The sequence below is a fragment of the Ochotona curzoniae genome, unplaced genomic scaffold (genome assembly GCF_017591425.1).
Source record: "Ochotona curzoniae isolate NIBS_2020 unplaced genomic scaffold, NIBS_Ocur_1.0 scaffold_3208, whole genome shotgun sequence".
In the NCBI taxonomy this organism is placed as follows: domain Eukaryota; kingdom Metazoa; phylum Chordata; class Mammalia; order Lagomorpha; family Ochotonidae; genus Ochotona; species Ochotona curzoniae.
Window position 1 is genome coordinate 18,133,766 of NW_024467106.1, and position 19,188 is coordinate 18,152,953.

Here is a 19,188-nt window from a genome sequence, read left to right on the forward strand (position 1 = left end):
TCCAGAGATCTGGCTTAATTTGGGATTTGGGGTTTTTGGAAATTGGACGGTGGTCCCTTTCCTTCAGACAAATTTTCCTCGGCATTGCGTCTTTCAGCTGAGTTCTAAAGAATGTGTGGTCTCGCTGAGGTTGCTTTCTTTGCCAAGTACCCACCGGGTTGCCAGGGGAGTAACCAGGCTTTGGGCCTGTGTGGGAGGCACTGGGAGCTGAGCAAGGGAGCTGCTGGGATCTGCCCCGGGAGTGAATGGGTGACTGAACCCCCAATTCCTTGGCATGTAACATGATCGCATACTTTCAACTTGGAAACGTGCATTTTACTTGTAACCAGACACCAAATTTGTCTAAAGAAGAAATTTCGTTTAAAATAACAGCGACGTTCCAGTTTTGACCAATGTTATGTTTTGCTGTTCCCGCTAAGATAAACTGCTGGCAAAACGCGCATCCAGGAGAGCTGAAATGATACCACTATTTATAGAGCAGTTATAAAAGCAGTGACTTCGCTCCCAGTGGTGTTGATTTATAGCCATTCTTTCTGGCAACATTTAGTTCACAAAACCAACTGTCAGTTTAGGCTACTTCTGATTAGAGATTTAAAAACCATATCATTTATATATAAAAGAATGGTTTTTTTAGGTTCTCTTTGGCAGAAGGTTGCATGCATCTAGATAGTTCTAGAATCGTGTCAGTAAAATTTTTTAAAAAGTTAAAAGACGAGAGAGAGTACTCTTTCCAGGAAGTGAAGGCCTTGGGAGAGAGCCAAAGTCTTGAGAGAACTTCAGGACACAGGTTTGCTAGCAGCACGTGTAATTTGAGCTCTATGTTAACACTGAAAGCTTTCCCTGGAGTTGATTGACATTTACAAAATCGGGGTCCGACCTCAAGCTGATAAAGACCATAAGCAACTTCATGTGGCTTCTGATCATTTTCCACAGAAGAAGGCATGTTTGTGGCTGGGTTCCCTTGTAGAAGTATTGTGTCTGAAACCCGCCTGTGTTGACCTTTAGCCTGAGAGGCTCATAGTAGGTCAAGGCAGAAGTGTCAGCATGGGCTATGAGAGCATTCGTAATATGCTGAGAATGGGAGAACATAAGTTTTTTTTTTTTTCAAGTTAAAATAATGACCTTCAAGATGCAGCTAAGTCAGTTGGAACACATTATCTTGACTCTTAAAGATGACTGAGTTGTTTAGCAGGGGAGCCCTCTGCTTTCTGAGTCCTAAAGGCTCTGAAGAAGCTAGGCCTTGTCTCTCTCTAGGCCCCCTTCCTCCTGCTCTGGCCCATTCCCTCGCGTTCTCTTTCTGTAGGACCTCTGTGTTTGGAAAACAGGAGACCAGGAGACCCTTTGAATGCACACAACAGCCAGAGCAGGGCTAGAGCAAAAGCAGGAGCCTGAAGCCCGATCTGAGTATCTCACGCGAGTGGCAGAGGCCGAAGTTCTTCAACCATCACCAGCTGCCTCCCAGCACGTGTCGGACCAGGAAGCAGAGCCAAGACTCCATCCCACTCTGCATATGGGGGCCTGTGTCCTAAACGATGGCTTAGTGACTCTGCCAGTCACACCCCACCACCTCCCCCAGCTGGAACTTTGCCCTCTCTTTCCTCTGACCACCTTTCCTTCCGGCGTTGGTAACTCACTCCCTCGTGTGTCTGTCCATGCCCTCCACGGAGGGCCTGCCTGCCCATCCACTGTCTTTGAGCGGTGCTTTCCCACATTGTACTTAACAGCATAGACAGTGTTGTGTGTTTGTATGCACGTTTAATTTGTTGGCTAGTTTATTTTCTTCCTGCACAAGAAAGAATTTCAGCAAGGGAGGAGCTTTCTTCCTCTCAGTACTGTAACCAACTCAGCCTGGCACGTGGTAAGAACTTTGTAAATCCTCAATGAGTTCATTGAGTGAACGTATCAGGCTGCAAAAACCTGGAAGTCTGTTCCACTTAGAGTTGATACTTTTTCTACTAGTGAGTCTTCCCCTCCAACGACATGGCATTTCTTGTTTTGTGTTATATCCTTTAGAAACTTGGGAAAAAAAACCTTTGTATAAGTGTCTCATGTTTCTGATATGTTTATGTGTGGTTATTTGAAGTGTGTGAGGCTTCTGTTATGAATAGGGATCTTCTCGGTTCTGGATTGTATTTTTCTGCTTGTTTTAGTTTCCTCTTGTTGTATAGCTACATTTAGTGGCTTACAATCTGACAATTCACTTGTCTGATGGCTTGGGATCCCAGAAGTCTGAAATCAGGAGTGTTTGTCCTAGCAGTTGAGATGTTCCCATCCTGTATGTCTGGGTTTGGTATTCATCTCTGTTCCTGACTGCTGCTTCCTGCTTCCTGCTCATGCATATGCAGGGCTTACGTCTCTGGGTCTCTGTCAGCCGTATGGGAGACCCACGCTGAGATCCTGGCCCCTGATTCTGGCCATAGGCCATTATGGACAGTTGGTGAGTGAACCAAGAGGTAGGACCTCTTTCTTTCTCTCTCAAGTGAATAGATAAGTATATATATTTATTTTTAAAAAAGATTTATTCACTTTTATTGGAAAGGCAGATATACAGAGAGGAGGAGAGACAGAGAGGAAGATCTTCCATCCAATGGTTCACTCCCCAAGCTGCCGCAATGGTTGGAGCTGCACCAATCCAAAGCCAGGAGCCTGGAGCTTCTTCTGGGTCTCCCATGTTGTTACAGGGTCCCAAGGCTTTGGGCTGTCCTCGATTGCTTTCTCAGGCCACAGGCAGGGAGCTGCATGGGAAGCAGCGACCATATGGGATCCTGGTGCATTTAAGGCAAGGACTTTAACCACTATGTTATTGCGCCAGGCCCTATATGTATTTTTAAAAGCTGAAATCAGTTCCACTAGGCTAAAACCAAGCAAAGTGTCAGCAGACGTGTGCTCCTCCTGGGAGCCCCTGGGGACACTGTTTCCTGGCTCCTGGCTTTCATGGCTGCCTACCTTCCGTGGCTTGAGGCCCCTACCCTCCATCTTTACTATTTTCTTGTATCTCCTTTCTGCAACCCTGATCTTGTCACCCTCCTATAAGAGCGCTGTAACATACAAGGCGCCCTTCTGGATAATCTCCCCCATTAATCATCTCTGCTAGTGCTTCAAGGTAACCTCTTCTGCAGGCCCCCGGGGACTAGGCTGTGACATCTTAGAGGGGCTTGTGCTTCAGTCTATCGTGTGTGTGGAGATACGTGGAGTGATACGTCTTGTATGTTGCTGCATTTTGGGGCACTGTGATGGACTCTTGTCATTGTGTATTTGTTTATCTGTTGTTTTAAAATATTCCATATTTGATTTTTAGTTGATTCTCTTAGTCTTACTGGCAGTTACATCATTTATTCTTTTCTTTGTTGTATTTATAGTTCATTCATTTCCTGCTTTTTCCCCTACATTGTCTAGAGTTTCCTAAGGCTGAATAATAGCTATGAGGCCATGCATTCTTGTGTTGTTAACTTACTAGAAATTTCTGCATTGTTTGACCATGGAGTATGGTGGGTTCAAGCTCTATATTAAATTAGGGAGCCTTGGGGTTAGCGTTGTGGCATTGCTGGATAAGCCATCGCCTGTGACACTGGAATCTCATGGCTGCTGGTTCAGATCCTGGCTGCTCCACTTGCAGTCCAGCTCCCTGCTATTGACCTGGGAATGCAGTGGAAAATAGCCTAAGTACGTGGGCACCTGTACCCACATAAGGGGCACAGATGGAACTTCAGGCTTCTGGCTTCAGCGTGGTTCAATCTTGGAGGTTGTGACCATTTCAAGTATGAAATAGTAGATAAAAATCTCTTTCTTTGAGTTTCCCTTTTTTTTTTTTTTGGTTATTCTGCTTTTCAAATAAATACATTTCTTCAAATTAAGGCATTTCCATTGAATTAAGTCCTAGTTTATAGCATTTTAATTTAGGAATACATATGAAGCATGCACACCACTATGATGATTGAAATAACTGTATGATTTCTCTCTTTTAGCCTGTTGATAACTTTTCTTTTTTTTTTTTTTTTTAAAGATTTATTTTTATTATTTTTTCATTGGAAAGGCGGATATACAGAGAGGAGAGACAGAGAGGAAGATCTTCCATCCGATGATTCACTCCCCAAGTGAGCGCAACGGGCCGATACTATGCCGATCCGAAGCCAGGAGCCTCTTCCGGGTCTCCCACGCGGGTGCAGGTTCCCAAAGCTTTTTGGGCCGTCCTCGACTGCCTTCCCAGGCCACAAGCAGGGAGCTGGAAGGGAAGCGGGGCTGCCGGGACTAGAACCGGCGCCCATATGGGATCCCGGGCGTGCAAGGCGAGGACTTAACCACTTGCGCCACCGCGCCGGGCCCAAGCCTGTTGATAACTTTTCAACAACATTTCTCTCTATATTCTGGGCACAATTATTCATCGTACTACTGTGTTTTTCTTGGAATGTCTCTGATTTCTACTTGTTCATATTGCATTTTGAAGTTTTATAGGTGAGTTTTGTATATTTAGTGATTGGCTGTGTCATCTGGGTCAGCTTAGACAATGCGGATTATTTAGTCATATGGATGAGTTTAAGAACTTTCCTAATTTTTGCATGTTTTAGAATGATTTGGATAGTATCAGAGTCATCTATTTCTTTAAGCTTCAGGAGCCATCTTTTATTCCCAGTTTGGGATTCTTGCACCCTGGATCATATACCTTTCCCTGCTTTATCTTGCGACATTTGAAGCATGGCTCGTGACCATAGAACGAGATTTCTCTAAGCAAGGCTTTCCAGTACATAAAAGTTGACTTCGTTCGTGGAAATCAATGAGGCCAGGGGATTATACCGTAAAGCTTGGCCTCCCATGGGACTTACCTCTTTTTTCAAATGTGTTGGGAGTTGTCTTTATTAATCATCCATCCTCGCAGTACTCTTCTGAAACTTCTTAGCAGGTCTAACATTGTGACTTCCAGCTTGGAGACAGAGATCCTTGCTGGAGAAGTAACCCCTGATATCAGAACTTTGAATAGTGGTCTTTGTGTTGAATAGTCTACCTGTACATTACACCGTATCAGGTGTGAACTAATTGTTGATTGATGGCCATGAAACTGAATGCAGACCAAGAACTACTTCTTTGATCATCAGAGATCAGGACACCCAGCTAAAGGAACCTTCTGTGCCCTGTTTCATCATGAAGATCCTGTGTGCTTGGGGGAGCGTCTTCCAGGTCCTCACAAAGCAATTCTCTGCTGAGATGTTTACTGCTCTCTGCTGTGTCAGGTGTTTGTGTAGATGACGGGTCCAGCACCCAATATGATGGGCTGCGATGTTCAGCTTAGGAAACCAAGGGGGTCTGCAGTGAGCAGATCTGATTTTAAAGTAGAAATCCAAGCATGGAGTATCTTTGTGTCTTCATTATCAGAACTGAGTTTGTCGAAAGCTAAAAGAGATGAATCTTAGAGACTGCCACCCCTAATTTCTAAGTCAAAATACTGCTGAGCTTACGCAAATGCTTATCCTTGGAAGATGGTTCAGTGAAAAGGCAAGGTTTTTGTGTGGTGGGTAAGCTGATTTTTTCCTCTTCCCCTGCAGAGAAGCAAATCATCAGTAATATTTCAGTGTTTAATGAAACCTGCTTGAGATGGAGAAGTGAGAAGATGGCTGATACAGAAGAGATGTACTTAGTAAGTGACTAAAAGTTATTTTATTTAAAGGTGTGTTTGTCTTCTGGGGGAGGCCTAAAGCATATCCACTCACCTACAAACTACGTCCATAACTGCTGTCAACAGAACAACTGTTGTGACAGTTGCAATAAGAAGCAGGAAAAGGGCCACTACTACTGTACGTTTGAAGACAGAACCCCTGGGAGAGATGAAGAAGCCGTGAGAGCAGCAGCTCTCTGTGCCCATCCATGACAGTGTTGGGGAAGGAGCCTGTGGCTCCCCGGTGTGTACCCCTGTTCACAGCCGGTTCTCTCCAGGGCCGGAGGTGCTGCCCCAGGGATGAAGGACAATTTGTAAAACTCCAAAGGAAAGACCATGGGAACAAGCTGCTGATAGAGGAGATTATGTGTCCCCGGCTGTAGGCATTGGCCTAGGTTAGATTATACCCGAGCAAGTGTTAAATTGCTAGGAGGAAAGCAGCTAATAGCTGGTGGGCATCCTGGGCCTGGTGAACGTCAAATCTGTCTTAACGATACTGGTGTGCCAACATAGTCGCCTCTTCTATTGAATTTTTAAGCTGTGTGGAGGTTTTCATTTGTATTTCCCTGACAGCTAGGGAGCCTGAGCATTTTCTCATATGTCTATTAGCCGTTTGAATTTGGTCTTTTGAAAAACGTCTTTTCGTTTCCTTTGCCCTTTCTTCACAGGGTTGTTTGTTTTTGCTGTCATTGAGTTTCTGAAGCTCTTTGTAAATCCCGGATATCAGTTCCTGATTGGTTGTGTAGTGTGCAAAGGTTTTCTCCCATTCTGCTGGTTGTTTCTTCACTTTGTTGGTCGTGTTCTCTGTTGTAGACACTTCTCAGCTTGATGTGGTCCCATTTGTTTATTTTGTCTTTGATTGCCTGTACTTTTGGTGACTTTTCTAAGAAGTCTTTCCAAATTCCTATGTATTGGAGACTGCTTCCTATGTTTTCTGTAATAGTTTGGTGGTTTCTGGATGCAGATTTAAGTCTTTGAACCATTTAGAGCTGATTGTTGTGTAAGGTGACAGCTGGGGTCTTGCTTTTTACCTGAAGGCTGCTGTCCCAACAGCATTTGTTGAAGAGACCAGACTTTTTCCCTGGATTATTTTCAACTCTCTTATTGAAGATTAATTTTAAATTTTTTTCCTTTCTGGAGTCCAGGCGTATAGCCTTTTCTGTTCTGTTCCATTGATCGTTGTTTGTGTACCAGTATCAGACTGTTTTGATAACCACTGCTCTGTAGTATGTCTTTTTCTTTTTTAAAGATTTATTTTATTTTTATTGGAAAGGCAGATATACAGAGAGGAGAGACAGGAAGATCTTCTGTCCAATGGCTGGAGCTGAGCCAATCTGAAGCCAGGAGCCTCTTCTGGGTCTCCCACGCAGGTGCAGGGTTCCAAAGCTTTGGGCCGTCCTTGACTGCTTTCCCGGGCCACAGGCAGGGAGCTGAATGGGAAGCAGGGCTGCCAGGATTAGAACTGGCGCCCATATGGGATCCCGGGCATGCAAGGCAAGGACTTTAACCACTGCGCCATCGTGCCGGGCCCTGTAGTATGTCCTGAGGTCTGGAATTGTGATTTCTCTAGCTTGGTTTTTATTCTTCAGGATAGCTTTGGCTATTCGTGGTCTTTTGTGATTCCAGATGAGCTTTTGTATCATCTTTTCTATCTCTGAGAAGAAAGTTGTTGGGATTTTGATTGGGATCGAGTTGAGTCTGTATATTACTTTTGGTGATATGGACATTTTGATGATATTGAGCCTGCCGATCCAGGAACATGGTAAGCTTCTCTATCTCTTAATGTCTTCTTCTATTTCTTTTTTTATGTTTTGAAGCTTTCATTATAGAGGTTTTCCACATCTTTGGTTAGGTTGGTTCCAAAGTGGGATTCTTCTCTGCTGTTTTAAAGGGGATTTCTTCTTAGGCATGGAGTTCTTTGTATATACTAGTGTTATCGGTTTATGGTAATTAGGTATCCTGCTGCCCTGCCAGGTTCTCTTAGGAGTTCCAAAAGTCTCTTGATTGAATCCTTTGGTTCTTCTACGTAGAGAATCATATCATGCACAAACAGGGATAGTTTTAATTCCTCAATTCCAATTTGAATGCCTTTAATTTGTTTTTCTTGCATAATAGCTCTGAAAAGGACTTTCCAAGACTATATTGAAGAGTAGTGGTGAAAGTGGACATCCTTGTCTACTTCTAACTCCAGTGAGATTGGCCTACATTCAGAACTCTGCTAACAACACCTGCTGGCATGGATGCTGGTGGGAGTGTGGACTAGTTCAACCACTGTGAAAGTCAGTATGGAGAGTGCTCAGAGAACTGAAAATTGATCTTCTATGACCCAGCCGTGCCACTTCTGGGAATATAGCCAAAGGAAATGAAATTTGCATATGAGAAAGGGATCTGTAGTCCTATATTCATAGCAGCTCAACCTGCGCTAGTAAAGGCACAAACAACCCAGGTGCCCATCGAAAGAGGAGTGGGTAAAGAAACTGTGGTACAACTACTCCATGGACTACTGTTCAGCCATTAAAAAGAATTAAATTCTACCATTTGCAACCAAACAGTCCCAACATGAGACCATTGTGCTTAGTGAAATAAGTCAATCCCCAAAGGACAAATATCATATATTCTGTCTACTATAAGTCAACCTTCATGTAAAATATAAGATCAGTAGCCCTTTCGGTACTCTTTGTGCTACATCTCAGGGGTCTAAAATTTTTGTTTTTATTTTCATTCATTCAAAAAGGTTTTTTTTTTCTTATTAATTTCCTCCCTGATGCATAAGTCACATAGTGGCATCATTTGCTTCCAGAAGGTTTTTGATTTTCTTTTTCATTTCTTCAGCAACATGTTGATCATTCAGTAGCATGTTATTTAACGTCATGACATTGTTAATCTTCCATTTTTTCTTCTTGTTGTTGATTTTGTTTTATGGCTTTTCATTTAAGGGGATGCATAGTAACCGTGTAATAGAGACTATCACATCCAAGATGTGAGGATACAATGCAGTTCACATATCTACTTCCAAATCAGAGATAGACTCCCAATGAAACTGTTAAATTGATCTTGACAACAGGATGCTGGACTCTGCCATTGTCCATACGTTCAATGTTAGAATTAGGCTGGACCATGACACTAACCAGCTCATGAGAGAACTAGGTCTGGGAGCAGATTCTGTGGAGGATTGTAGGCTTTTTCCAGGTCTCTCATGTGGCTACAGGGTCCCAAGGCTGTGAGCCATCCTCTGGTGCTTTCCTGGGTCTTAAGCAGGAAGTGGAGTGTCGCTGTCCCGCAGCGATGGACTTGGTGCACGGAGCCAATAATAACACGCTTGGACTCTGACTGATGGTTGAAAGCCGAGGTTTATTAGTGGCATCAGACTTTATACCCTGAGGGTCATATGGGGTAAGGGAGGAGATATTGAGCTTATAAACAAAACCCATCAACTGTTTCCATACTCTTGTTTGGAACTCCTTTTGTTTTGTATATTCCACCAAGTGTTCTCATTCACATGCGGTCCACTCAACTGCTCTCATACAAATGATATCCAATCAGTTATACTAACGGTATCCATCTGGTTGTTCTCATATAAATATTATCCAATGTGTTGTAATCCTGTGCTCGCTGACCTTCCAGGGGCATAATGTCCTTCCACAGTGGAGCAGCCAGGACATGAACAAGTGCCCATATGGGGTCCATGTTCTTGCAGGCAGAGGATTAACAAGTTGAGCTATCTACTGGCCCAGAACTCTTTATTTTCTCTCTAGGAAAATACTCTTTGGTCTCACTCCACCAGGCTTTTTTGTTGGACTTTTTGCCATCTATAAGAGAAACAAGAAAGAGACAATTGCCTGGAGTGGGTCTTGGTCTTTTGTGCATTGTTATTTAAAAAGACACTTTTTAAGATACAGTTGTTAACAGCAGCTGGGGTCTCTCTTTGCTTCCTGTTGCCTTTCACTTTTTGAAGAATGTTTTTTTTGTAGAGTCAAGAGGAAGAAGATTCACACAAAAGGGTGGATAGGGAGGTATTCAGAACCCGGGGATTCACCCAGTAAGCTGTTTTCTTTTTGTTTCAGTTCCGCATTTTGGGTCAGAGATGGTATCAGAAGGAGTTTGCCCAGGAAATGATCATGAATACCACGAGCAGCAGCCAGGCCCCTGAGCTGTGCTTGGACCTGCGTCCGGGTACCAACTACAGTGTCAGCCTCCAGGCTTTGTCTTCTCAACTTCCTGTGCTCATCTCCCTGGCAACCCAGATAACAGGTGCGTCTTAAATAACAGCACTGGGATGAATGAAGTCACCACAGAGCTGTGGGCAGGCTGGGATAAAGAGAGACACTGTGGCTTTCTGTCATTGGATAATGAACTTCGAGACAGGAGGAAAGACGTGGAATTGGAGACCGGCAGCGAGGGGCTTCAGCTGTGACAGTGATGTTTACAGTTCTGAAACAGATGGTGACACTTGATCACATCTGGGCGGGTGTGCGTGAGTGTTGGTTCTGTTCCTTGCAACTGTGGGAACAGTCATGCTCCTTTGCGCTTCTGAGAGTCCCGTTCTTGTCTCTTACTTTCCTTTGTTTAATTGGCATGGTAGGTTAGTTTCAGGAAAAGCAGATGTGCAGGTCCCATTCTAGTTCCTTAGCTGGCTTTCCGTTCATTTTGTCCTCTACGACTCCCCGTAGAGTCTCCGTGCCACACTCTGAGCAAGCTGGCAGAGCTTCTTGACTTTCATCTCACTGAGCTAGTGGAAATGGTCAGCGTACGAGGTCCCACCTCCAGCCCCCCCATTACTGCCTGTGTCCGTGTACTTTGCCTTCCCCACCTCTCCCTGCTCTTGTGTAAGGTCACTTCCCCTCCTCCAGCTTGTACATTGGATTCGATCCCTTCTGGTCCATTTATCATATTGCCTCAATATAGAATTACCCCCAGCCCTGCCAAGCACCTTGTAATAGTTCCGTCATTAATGAGAAGAAAAGATCACCAGCTCTCTTTTGAGTCCTCCGGCTGCTTGGTCTCTGCTGCCCTTTCTTGCTAACAGACGGGTCTGTTCTGCAGGCCCCACTTCCTTCCCATTCTGTCCTTAGTTCATTGCATCTGGGCTGCGTTTGTCTTCAGCGCTGTACTGAAAAAGCCTCCATCCAGCTTCCATCCTGCCAAAGCCGGTTCTCTACCTACCGGGTTTTCTCTGCAGCATCCAGCGTTCTTCGCTTTTGAAACACCTTCCCGCTTGGTTTCGGTTCTTCCTCTGTACTCTTTAGCGCCATCTACTGTTGCTGACCCCCCACCCAACCTCCTTCTCTTCCTTTTCTACCTAGGTGATCTCGTCTGGTCTTGAGGCTAAAAATGCTAAAATATGTTTCTAGTTCCAGCCTCTTTTCTGGGCTCTAGATACACATGTTTGCCTATCTTATATCCTGTTGAACGGCTCTTTGGCAAATTAGCAAAGCTTCTGATTTTTCGCCTCTTCTCTCACCTCCAAATCCCAGCGAGGCTTCTCTTAGTTATTGATATTCTCATTTACCCAACTGCTTGGAACAAAAAGGAGTCTTCATTAAGAGGGAAACTGATTCTCTCATTTCCTAGTTCGCTTTGCAAATGCCCACAACAAGCAGGGCTGGGCGAGGCTGAAGCCGAGGCTGGGAACTCAGTGTGAGTCTCCATGTGGGTTGCAGGAACCCAAGTGTTGAGCCATGATCAGCTATCTCTCTGCATTAGTGGGAAGCTGGAATTGGGAGTGGAGCCGGGGACTTGAACTCTCGTAATCCAATGTGGGATGTGGACATGTCAATAGCTATGCCAGATACCTGCTGGACCCCACCCTCAATCTCTAACCTATCAACAAGTCCTTCTAAAGGTCATCTGAAATATATTCTGAACTGAATCACTTCTCTCTGCCTTCGCTTTGGTCACCACCGAGTAATCCTAGCTAGCAGCCCTGGCTTGGACTCCCATAGTCATTCCGTCACCGCTTTCCCTGCTGTCAGTCCCTTCTCACCCAAGACCGCAGCCAAGGTGGTCATGAGGACACGCGCAAGCCGCGTTGAAGACGGGATGGAGCCAGTGTCATGTCATCCTGTCCCTGACTTCCTCCCTGACCTCAGCCCCCCACTCTATTCTTTCTCATTAAGCGTCAGCTTTCCCTGGCTGTCTTCCTGCACCCGAGCCTGGGCCTTTCCATGTGCTGCTGGCTCTCCCTGCAGGCCTCTGTCCGTGCTGTCTCCACCATCACCTGGACCGCCTTTTAAAAATGTCTTCCCCAGCCCCTGCTCCATGATGACATACTAGCCATGTAACATGCTATCCTCTCCACATAGCATGCTTTAATTTCTTCAGAGAATTTTTCTCAAGTTTTTATTGATCTTCCTTTTCTCCTATCAGAGTAGAAGCTCCCTGAAGGCAAAAATTCTAGTTGGCATGTTCCGCATGGAATCCCCAACATGAAAGAGCAGTCCTAATACATAACACAGTAAACACATCATTTTTGAACAATGACCAGCAGGTGGTTCTGGTGTTTAGGAGATGCCTGGTTACTCATCAGAAACTTTTTACCAAAAGGAACTCACTACATTTTGGGCTAGAGAGAGAAGTATTACTCAATTTGGGCATTCTTTCCCTAAAATGAAAAGCTAAGTAATATTGTACTCTTTGACACTTGCCTTATTTGGATGGCTTGGATTTATGATTTGAAATACCATTTCATCTTTGAGTATGGGGTGGGGAGTTTCATCTTGATCAAATACTTGTTTGGGCTTTGTCTTGTGGGCTGGCTGGGATGATGATAGTCCCAGCCCCAGGCTCCCTGCATCTGTGCCCACAGCCACCAGGGGGCACTGTTGAACTGTTTCAGTGCATAAGCATTTTCCAGTTCTACCCTACTTTGGTGAATTTGCGGTTTTAGAAAAGCGTGAGAATTCCCAATTGTTAAGATTGTACGAAACAGTAACAAGATCAAACCCCAACCTTTTCATTTTAGAAAGGAGAGCCTTATGTGTTGACATGGGTACTCCTGCTTACCCAAGATGTAAACCCTTGAATTTTCCCAGCAGCATTAATCTTAGGATTTGGATCTGTAAAATGCAGCCACTGATTTCCCGGAAGAAAAGTGAGCAGAATTTCCCTTGTGAGTGTCTTATTTTAAGCTGAATCTTACTGATGGGAACAGAATGAAAACAAGCGCTTTAAATATATTGCTGACCTCAGAGGGAGGGGGTGAAAGTTGTAGCTGTGTTGAGGGACAGAAGCAAGTGTTGCGGGGAGAGCAGGGAGGAGGGTGCCGGTGAGGGGCAGGGGCACGGGGCAGGGCGTGGCGTCCCCATCACCCCGTGGTGCTGTCCTCTGCCTCTTTGAACTCAAGTCTTCAGGATCGCCCCTTTCAAGACAGGGTGAGGAGCAACACTTTGATCCTTGTCGTGCAAGCAAAGCGGCAGAAGAGCCACCGCACGTCAGCTCTGCAGTCTCTTGCAAAGGCAAAAGTTATCTTCCCATAAGGAGAGAGGGGAAGCCAGAAGGGGAGATTGGATATGGGAGTAAGAGAGGGGAGGAGGAGAGGAGGTGGGTTAGGGAGGGCAGGAGGAAGGGGAAGCCAGTGTGATTGCACGGATGTGAAGATGGACAGACCACTTGTGCGTAGTGGTCATCCCTGGAAGTGGAATGACGGGTTGGTTTCTTTTGGAATACTGGAGGAAAAAGGGGGAAGAAATGATGGAAAGGACATCATTCCTGCCCGTGTTCGCCTGGCAACTTACATGGGAAATTTCCCATCTCTCATCGTATTCTTCATAAGAAAAAGAGAAAGTGCATTTCCAGATGCTTAGGAAAGCCATGAAAATACCCCAAACCTTATCAGACTGTCACTGGGGCACAGAGCTCTAGGATGCCCTGCCTCCGGCACACTCTCCTTGCTATTGGCTGCGCCCAGGTATGACGGGGCAGGACCGAGGTTCTGGGGCTCTGCCCAGGACCCCACACCCCCATGTCTTCAACAGTAAGTCCCCTTGGCCCCCTGTGGCTGGTTGTAGTGTATCACAGTTGTCCTGGAAGCCCCCTGTCTCTCAGGCGATGGTGGAAGCTGTACTGGAGACCCCATGAGGGCTGGGCTTCAAAAACAACTCCCTTCCAAGTCTTTCCTGGACACAGGCTCGTTGGTACCCAGATTCCTTGTGCTAGCTCAGGCTATGAGGTAGAGTTCTCTCATTTTCAGGAATCCTCCCAACTATTTAACAACTTAGACCAAACCCCAGACCCACATGTAAATGGTTATGTGGGATTGGATGTGTCCCAACTCCTCCAATTATGGGCATAAATGAATTCATTTTCATTCTAAGTTCTTGCGCCCACAGAGGTAAAAATTCCAAGCAGAGACAAAAATGTGGGGCACAAGTGAGAGCAGAATTTATTTAAAAGAAGAAAGGACTGTATATATTCGTGTGTGAGTGTGGCAACCCCACAGATACCTGTCGTGAGTGGGACAGAGGATTGCCTGTGGGATGGAGGTGGGGAGAAGAGGCCAGAGAAGGCCCCACAGAATGGTTGTGAAGCCAAGAGCAAAAGAAGGGCTACTCTCACGTTATCAGTTTCTTGTGGGTGAGAACTCCCCTGGTGAGGTTCAGGCTGCCCCAGCAGAGGCAGAAAAGGCCGAGAGGGTCTGGGCAGGCAGAGCAAACAGCCTCGGAGCAGCACACTGCTTGACTCAGTCAGATGGTCGTGGGGCCTTTTACACCTCAAGTGGGAAAGTAGACTGGAAAAGCCCAGGGACTTGCACCAGGCAGGGGGAGACCGAGGGGCGGGCCATCTTGCTCCATCTACCCATGATTCCTGCTCTGGGAGCCATGTGGACCCTTAGAGTAGCTATGGACGAGGTGGTGTATAAAGGTTGGCCAAGAGATCAGAGGAACTGGAGTTCCTGAGCTTGGAAAAGAACAGAGGACTGGTTTCCAGGAGCCTGCGGAGCGTTCTCACAAACGAGTGACCAGTTACCATCTTCCTGGGCTGGAAGCAGGTTACAAAAGAAGAAGAAAAAGGTAACTGCTGGAAAGCATAACAGATGTAGAGCCTTTCCAACAAAGGGCAGAGGCCTGAGGGCCATAGTTCTCAGCTGGGCAGAGGCACAGCGTCCCAGTTGGCCAGCCCCTTCCGTCGTGGCTGCAGGAACCTGGCCATTATCTTTCTTAGGCATGTCACATGGAATCATTTTTTAAAAACTCTGCTGCAAAACAGCAGAGCCCTTCAACAAAGGTGGCTCGCAGAGCCTCTACCGTGAACAGGAAGTGCTCTGGGGATGTTGAAATCCCAAATGCTCACTTGATGTGACTGCCCTCTGCGGCAGATGCTAGAGGCAATTCTACACTCCTGACAAGTTTGTAAGAGCTATGTTCTCTCACTCCTCCACACGCCTGTAACACCTGCCTTCCCCGCTAGTCGGACAGCTCTTCCCACAGGCTTGCTTTCTGTCCTCCTGTGGCTAGTCCCACTCTGCCTGTGAGGTGACAGCACTGCCACCTGCCTTTGGACCACTCCCCAAGCACTTTAATCTGAATGGATCTAAACATTTCCTCTAGGACTGAAGAATGACATCATCATGGACTCAGTTGCCAAGAACAGTGCCCAGATACCTCCCCTGAAACTGCCACTGTCCGTTCCATGCATTCCTTGTGGCTGTCCCCTCCTGTTTGTTCTCAGTGCCATCATTTCCCTCTGATGTCAGCTACTTCTTATCCCGAGGATTCAATTAACTTTTGCCCTTTTGCACTGAGTCACCTCCAGTCAACTACCCAGTATTTTTGAAATGCAAATCTGGTAAAAATCCTCAAGAGGTTCTCATTGAAGCACCTCGAGTCTGAGCCATACTGACCCCTCTCACTTTATCACCTGCCTCTTTAGACTTGAACTCGTAGCTTGCTCACTACCCTCACCTTCATGCCTCTGTCTCTGTCTCTTATTGCATTTGATGGGCCCACCTTCTTCCCAGGTGATCTGTTCTTCCGTTGCAGCTTGTGAATCTGTTAGTCACAGCTCTGAGTACCGCTGTCTCTCCCCCAGCCTGGCACAGAGGCATCTGTGGAGTACAGATGTGTAAGTAATACATCTGGTTGGGCTTTAAAAACTGCAAGGGACCAGGAAGTCTGAGTTCTTACTATAATTTAGGATGGAGGGTTTCTAACCCCAAAGTATTTCCTCATCTAGCTTTTGGCTTCCCAGTGCTTCATTCCCTGTGGCAGGGATTGGAGTTGGGCAGCTAGCGGGGAAGCATTCCTTTTGTTGCTTGCTTTTTTCCCTTTCCTCTGTCTCCCTCTCTTCCCCTTGCTTCTTGCTGAATTACTGGAAAGATAGACCTTGAAGGGCAATGGTTCAGACTGGGGTCTCCCTACAGGCCTCGCTGTGCCTACCCCCGAGGAGTCAGGGAGCTACCTGAGATTTAGGGCAGTTCTTCCCCCCCAGATGTGCCCCTTTGCCTTAGTCTGGTGCCCAACTTCCCTCACGGGTTGAGCCGTGTGCTCTGCACTGGAGCAAGCATCAGGTGCTGGATGGGTATTGTAATTAGCCAAGGCTCCTCGGAGTGCACAGGATGGAAACCACTTTGGTGTATGGAACTTGTTGAGGCCCAGCACTGTGCAGTCTGCAGATGGATCCCACTCAGCCTAGCAGGAGTCAGTCACAGTGGGGTCGCCAGAGCCTGGTCTCTGTCCCCAGTCAATGCTTTATTCCTGCCTGACCCAGTATTTGACAGTACATTCTACAAGGCTCCCAGGATCCAGTGGACTGCTGTTCTGCAGGGCTGTAATGGAGCACAGTGATTCGTGGTGACCAGGGCTTAGTCCAGAGGGAGGGTAGGGCCACCGTGGACGATGGGTGTCTGGGAAGGAGAATGACTGCTCCCCGCATTAAACTAGTATGTATGTAGGTTCGGTGCACAATAGATGGTGAGTGTGGACTCAGGCGCTCAGCCTCAGGGTGTCCTGTCTTGGGGAATTTTGCAATTGCGGGTTCACAACTTCCCTTGGTTTCTTCCTGGCTGATCTTTCATCCCCTGCTTCACTGCATGGGCCCTTCTCCAGCCCTCACTTAAGGCTGTAGTTTCCTTCTCTGGCCCCTGATCGTACCCTGTGTCCTGTGGGGAAGCCTGTACTGCATGGGAGACCTCCCAGATGCAGTTCCACTGTGTAAAATCCAGAAAGGCCCTAAACCGGTCCCTATGGCCGCGCGCTCCGGGGCCATGTCCAAGTTCCTTTTCCTTGCCTGTAGACACCTGCTCCTGAAGAGATGCCCTGATGTTTGACATCTCTCAATCTCTCAGCTGCTTCTGCCCTTATCTTAGGCTGGGGATGGCAGGGGGTCTGTCATTCATTCCTTCAGCAGTTTGTGGTTCTAGGTTCCTACTGTAGGCCACCTTGAATTTCAGGCCTGGTGAAAGCCAGCATTGTCCTGGCCTGACACAATGACAAGGTTGGCTCTGGAATCTCATTAACATGGGTCTGACGCCACCTGCTTGTCTCTCTTGATCACATAGATGCAACTGTCACACAGAACTGCTGTGAGGTTTGGTGACACAGCAGTTTCTGGCACAGTGCTGGCACCACATGAATGTGGCTCAGGTGACATTTTAAAGGCAGCCATGTGTGCCAATGGCTGATGCCTTCCAGGCACTTTCCTGTATTCGCTAACTGTGGTTGTTCCTCATTATCAACTGACTCATTAACCTCCTGAACAGACCCTTGAGGTGGGATAACTTTATACCCATTTTGTGGATGAGGCAGTTGGAGGCATAACCAGGATACTAATCCAGAGTCTTTCCCACAACGAGGCAATGATTCTTTTTCTTTTTCTCTTTTTAATTTTTAAGATTTTTTTGTTGTTGTTGTTTATCTGAAAGGTAGAGATAGAGGGAGAGATAGAGATCTTCCATCTGCTGGCTGACTCCCTAAATGTCTGCAGTAGGCAAAGCCAGGGGCCTGTTCCATGCTCCTCTCCCATGCGGTGGCAGGGCCCAAGTAGCCGGGCAGCCCACTGCTGTGTTCCCCGCCTCGTGAGCCAGGAGCAGCATTGGAAGTAGAGCAGCCAGGATTCACACTGACGCTCTGACAGAGGGCGCTGGCGTCACGGGCGGAGGGTTAACTCACTGCACCATGGTGATGATCTCTGTTTGCTGTCTGCTTTGTTCCTAGCCTCACTGGGGAGGACTCTGACTCCACAGTAATTGTGCCAGTGGTTTCTTTTCCTGGAGCTAACATGTTTGTAAAGTCACGGCAGACTCAATGTTTTTGGTTTGTTTGTTTGTTAAGCTCTATTTATCTATTTGTAAAGCAGAGCTAGAGAGAAACATAGATGTTTCATTTGCCAGCTCACTCCCCAGGTGGCTGTAGCAGCCAGGGCTGGGCCACACCAGAGCTGTTCCTGGTCTTGCATGTGGGTCCGTGGGCCCAGGCACTTGATCTGATATGCAGATGGGATTCTGGTGAAAAAAGAGTTAGGGTTAGGTCACTGTGCCAGCCCCAGACACAGTGTTTTAAAATAGATTTTTATTCGTTCACTCAGAAGCGAGGGGAAGCTGCCTGGCCCAATGGAGACAGACACTCTAGAGGTTGCAGGTGCACACAGGGAGTCTGGGTCCGGGTTCAGATTGTGGCTCTGCCTTGTGCCAGCTGTGTACTCCTGGCACACCACTCAAGCTGTGTGCATTCGCTTCCTCATCTATAACGTGAGTGTTACTTTCTTTCTTTTTTTTTAAGATTTATTTATTTATTTATTTTTATTTGAAAGGCGGATATACAGAGAGGAGGAGAGACAGAGAGAAAGATCTTCCATCTGATGATTCACTCCCCAAGTGACTGCAACGGCCAGTGCTGCGCTGATCCGAAGCTGGGAGCCAGGAGCTCTTCCAGGTCTCCCACATGGGTGCAGGGTCCCAAAGCTTTGGGCCAGCTTTGGGCCGTCCTCGACTGCTTTTCCAGGCCACAAGCAGGGAGCTGGATGGGAAGCAGGGCTGCTGGGATTAGAACCTGTGCCCATATGGGATCCCGACACATTCAGGGCGAGGACTTTAGCCGCTAGGCCACGCCTCTGGGCCCAACATGAATGTTTCTAAGAGACCAATCAGACTTAGGAACATTGACCAGTACACCTCAGAATAAGAGGGACCAAATGACCAGCCTTATTGCTGGTGAAATGGGTGTGACTCTGAGGCCAAAATCATCTGCACCTTCGTTGCATATCTCAGTGCTGTATCCACCTGTGGGCGCAGTTCATCTGTAGGACAGATGTAGACCTTGCTTTAGACTGGCTTTCTACATGGTGCATGAGAACATGATCAAAAAAAAAAAAAAAAAAAAAAAGGAAAAACCCAAAAAGGGGCAGGGCTCCATGAGAACAACAATGAAACTCAGCTGTGTCACAGATCACATTGGTGGGAGGTCCCGAATGCGCTCTTTCCCTGGTACCCACGCGGGAAGAAGTACCTGCAGCATGAGGCGAGGGAGGAATGCCAGGAGAGGGAGGCAGTAATTGCTTCCATCAGTGTCACCCACTTGGTAGCACTGTTGAGGACATTAGCTGATAGG

At 46.7% G+C, this 19,188-nt stretch overlaps 1 protein-coding gene across 7 annotated transcripts in view; it reads left to right on the top strand.

Moving 5' to 3' along the window:
- SUSD1 (sushi domain containing 1) overlaps window positions 1-19,188 on the top strand; it is a 115,967-nt gene that overhangs the window by 73,563 nt on the left and 23,216 nt on the right. For all 7 annotated transcript variants that reach the window (XM_040963558.1, XM_040963555.1, XM_040963553.1 and 4 more), the window contains 2 exons: window positions 5,538-5,629; window positions 9,712-9,898. In XM_040963558.1, the coding sequence (XP_040819492.1) occupies window positions 5,538-5,629; window positions 9,712-9,898 (279 nt within the window). The remainder of the gene's footprint in view (window positions 1-5,537; window positions 5,630-9,711; window positions 9,899-19,188) is intronic.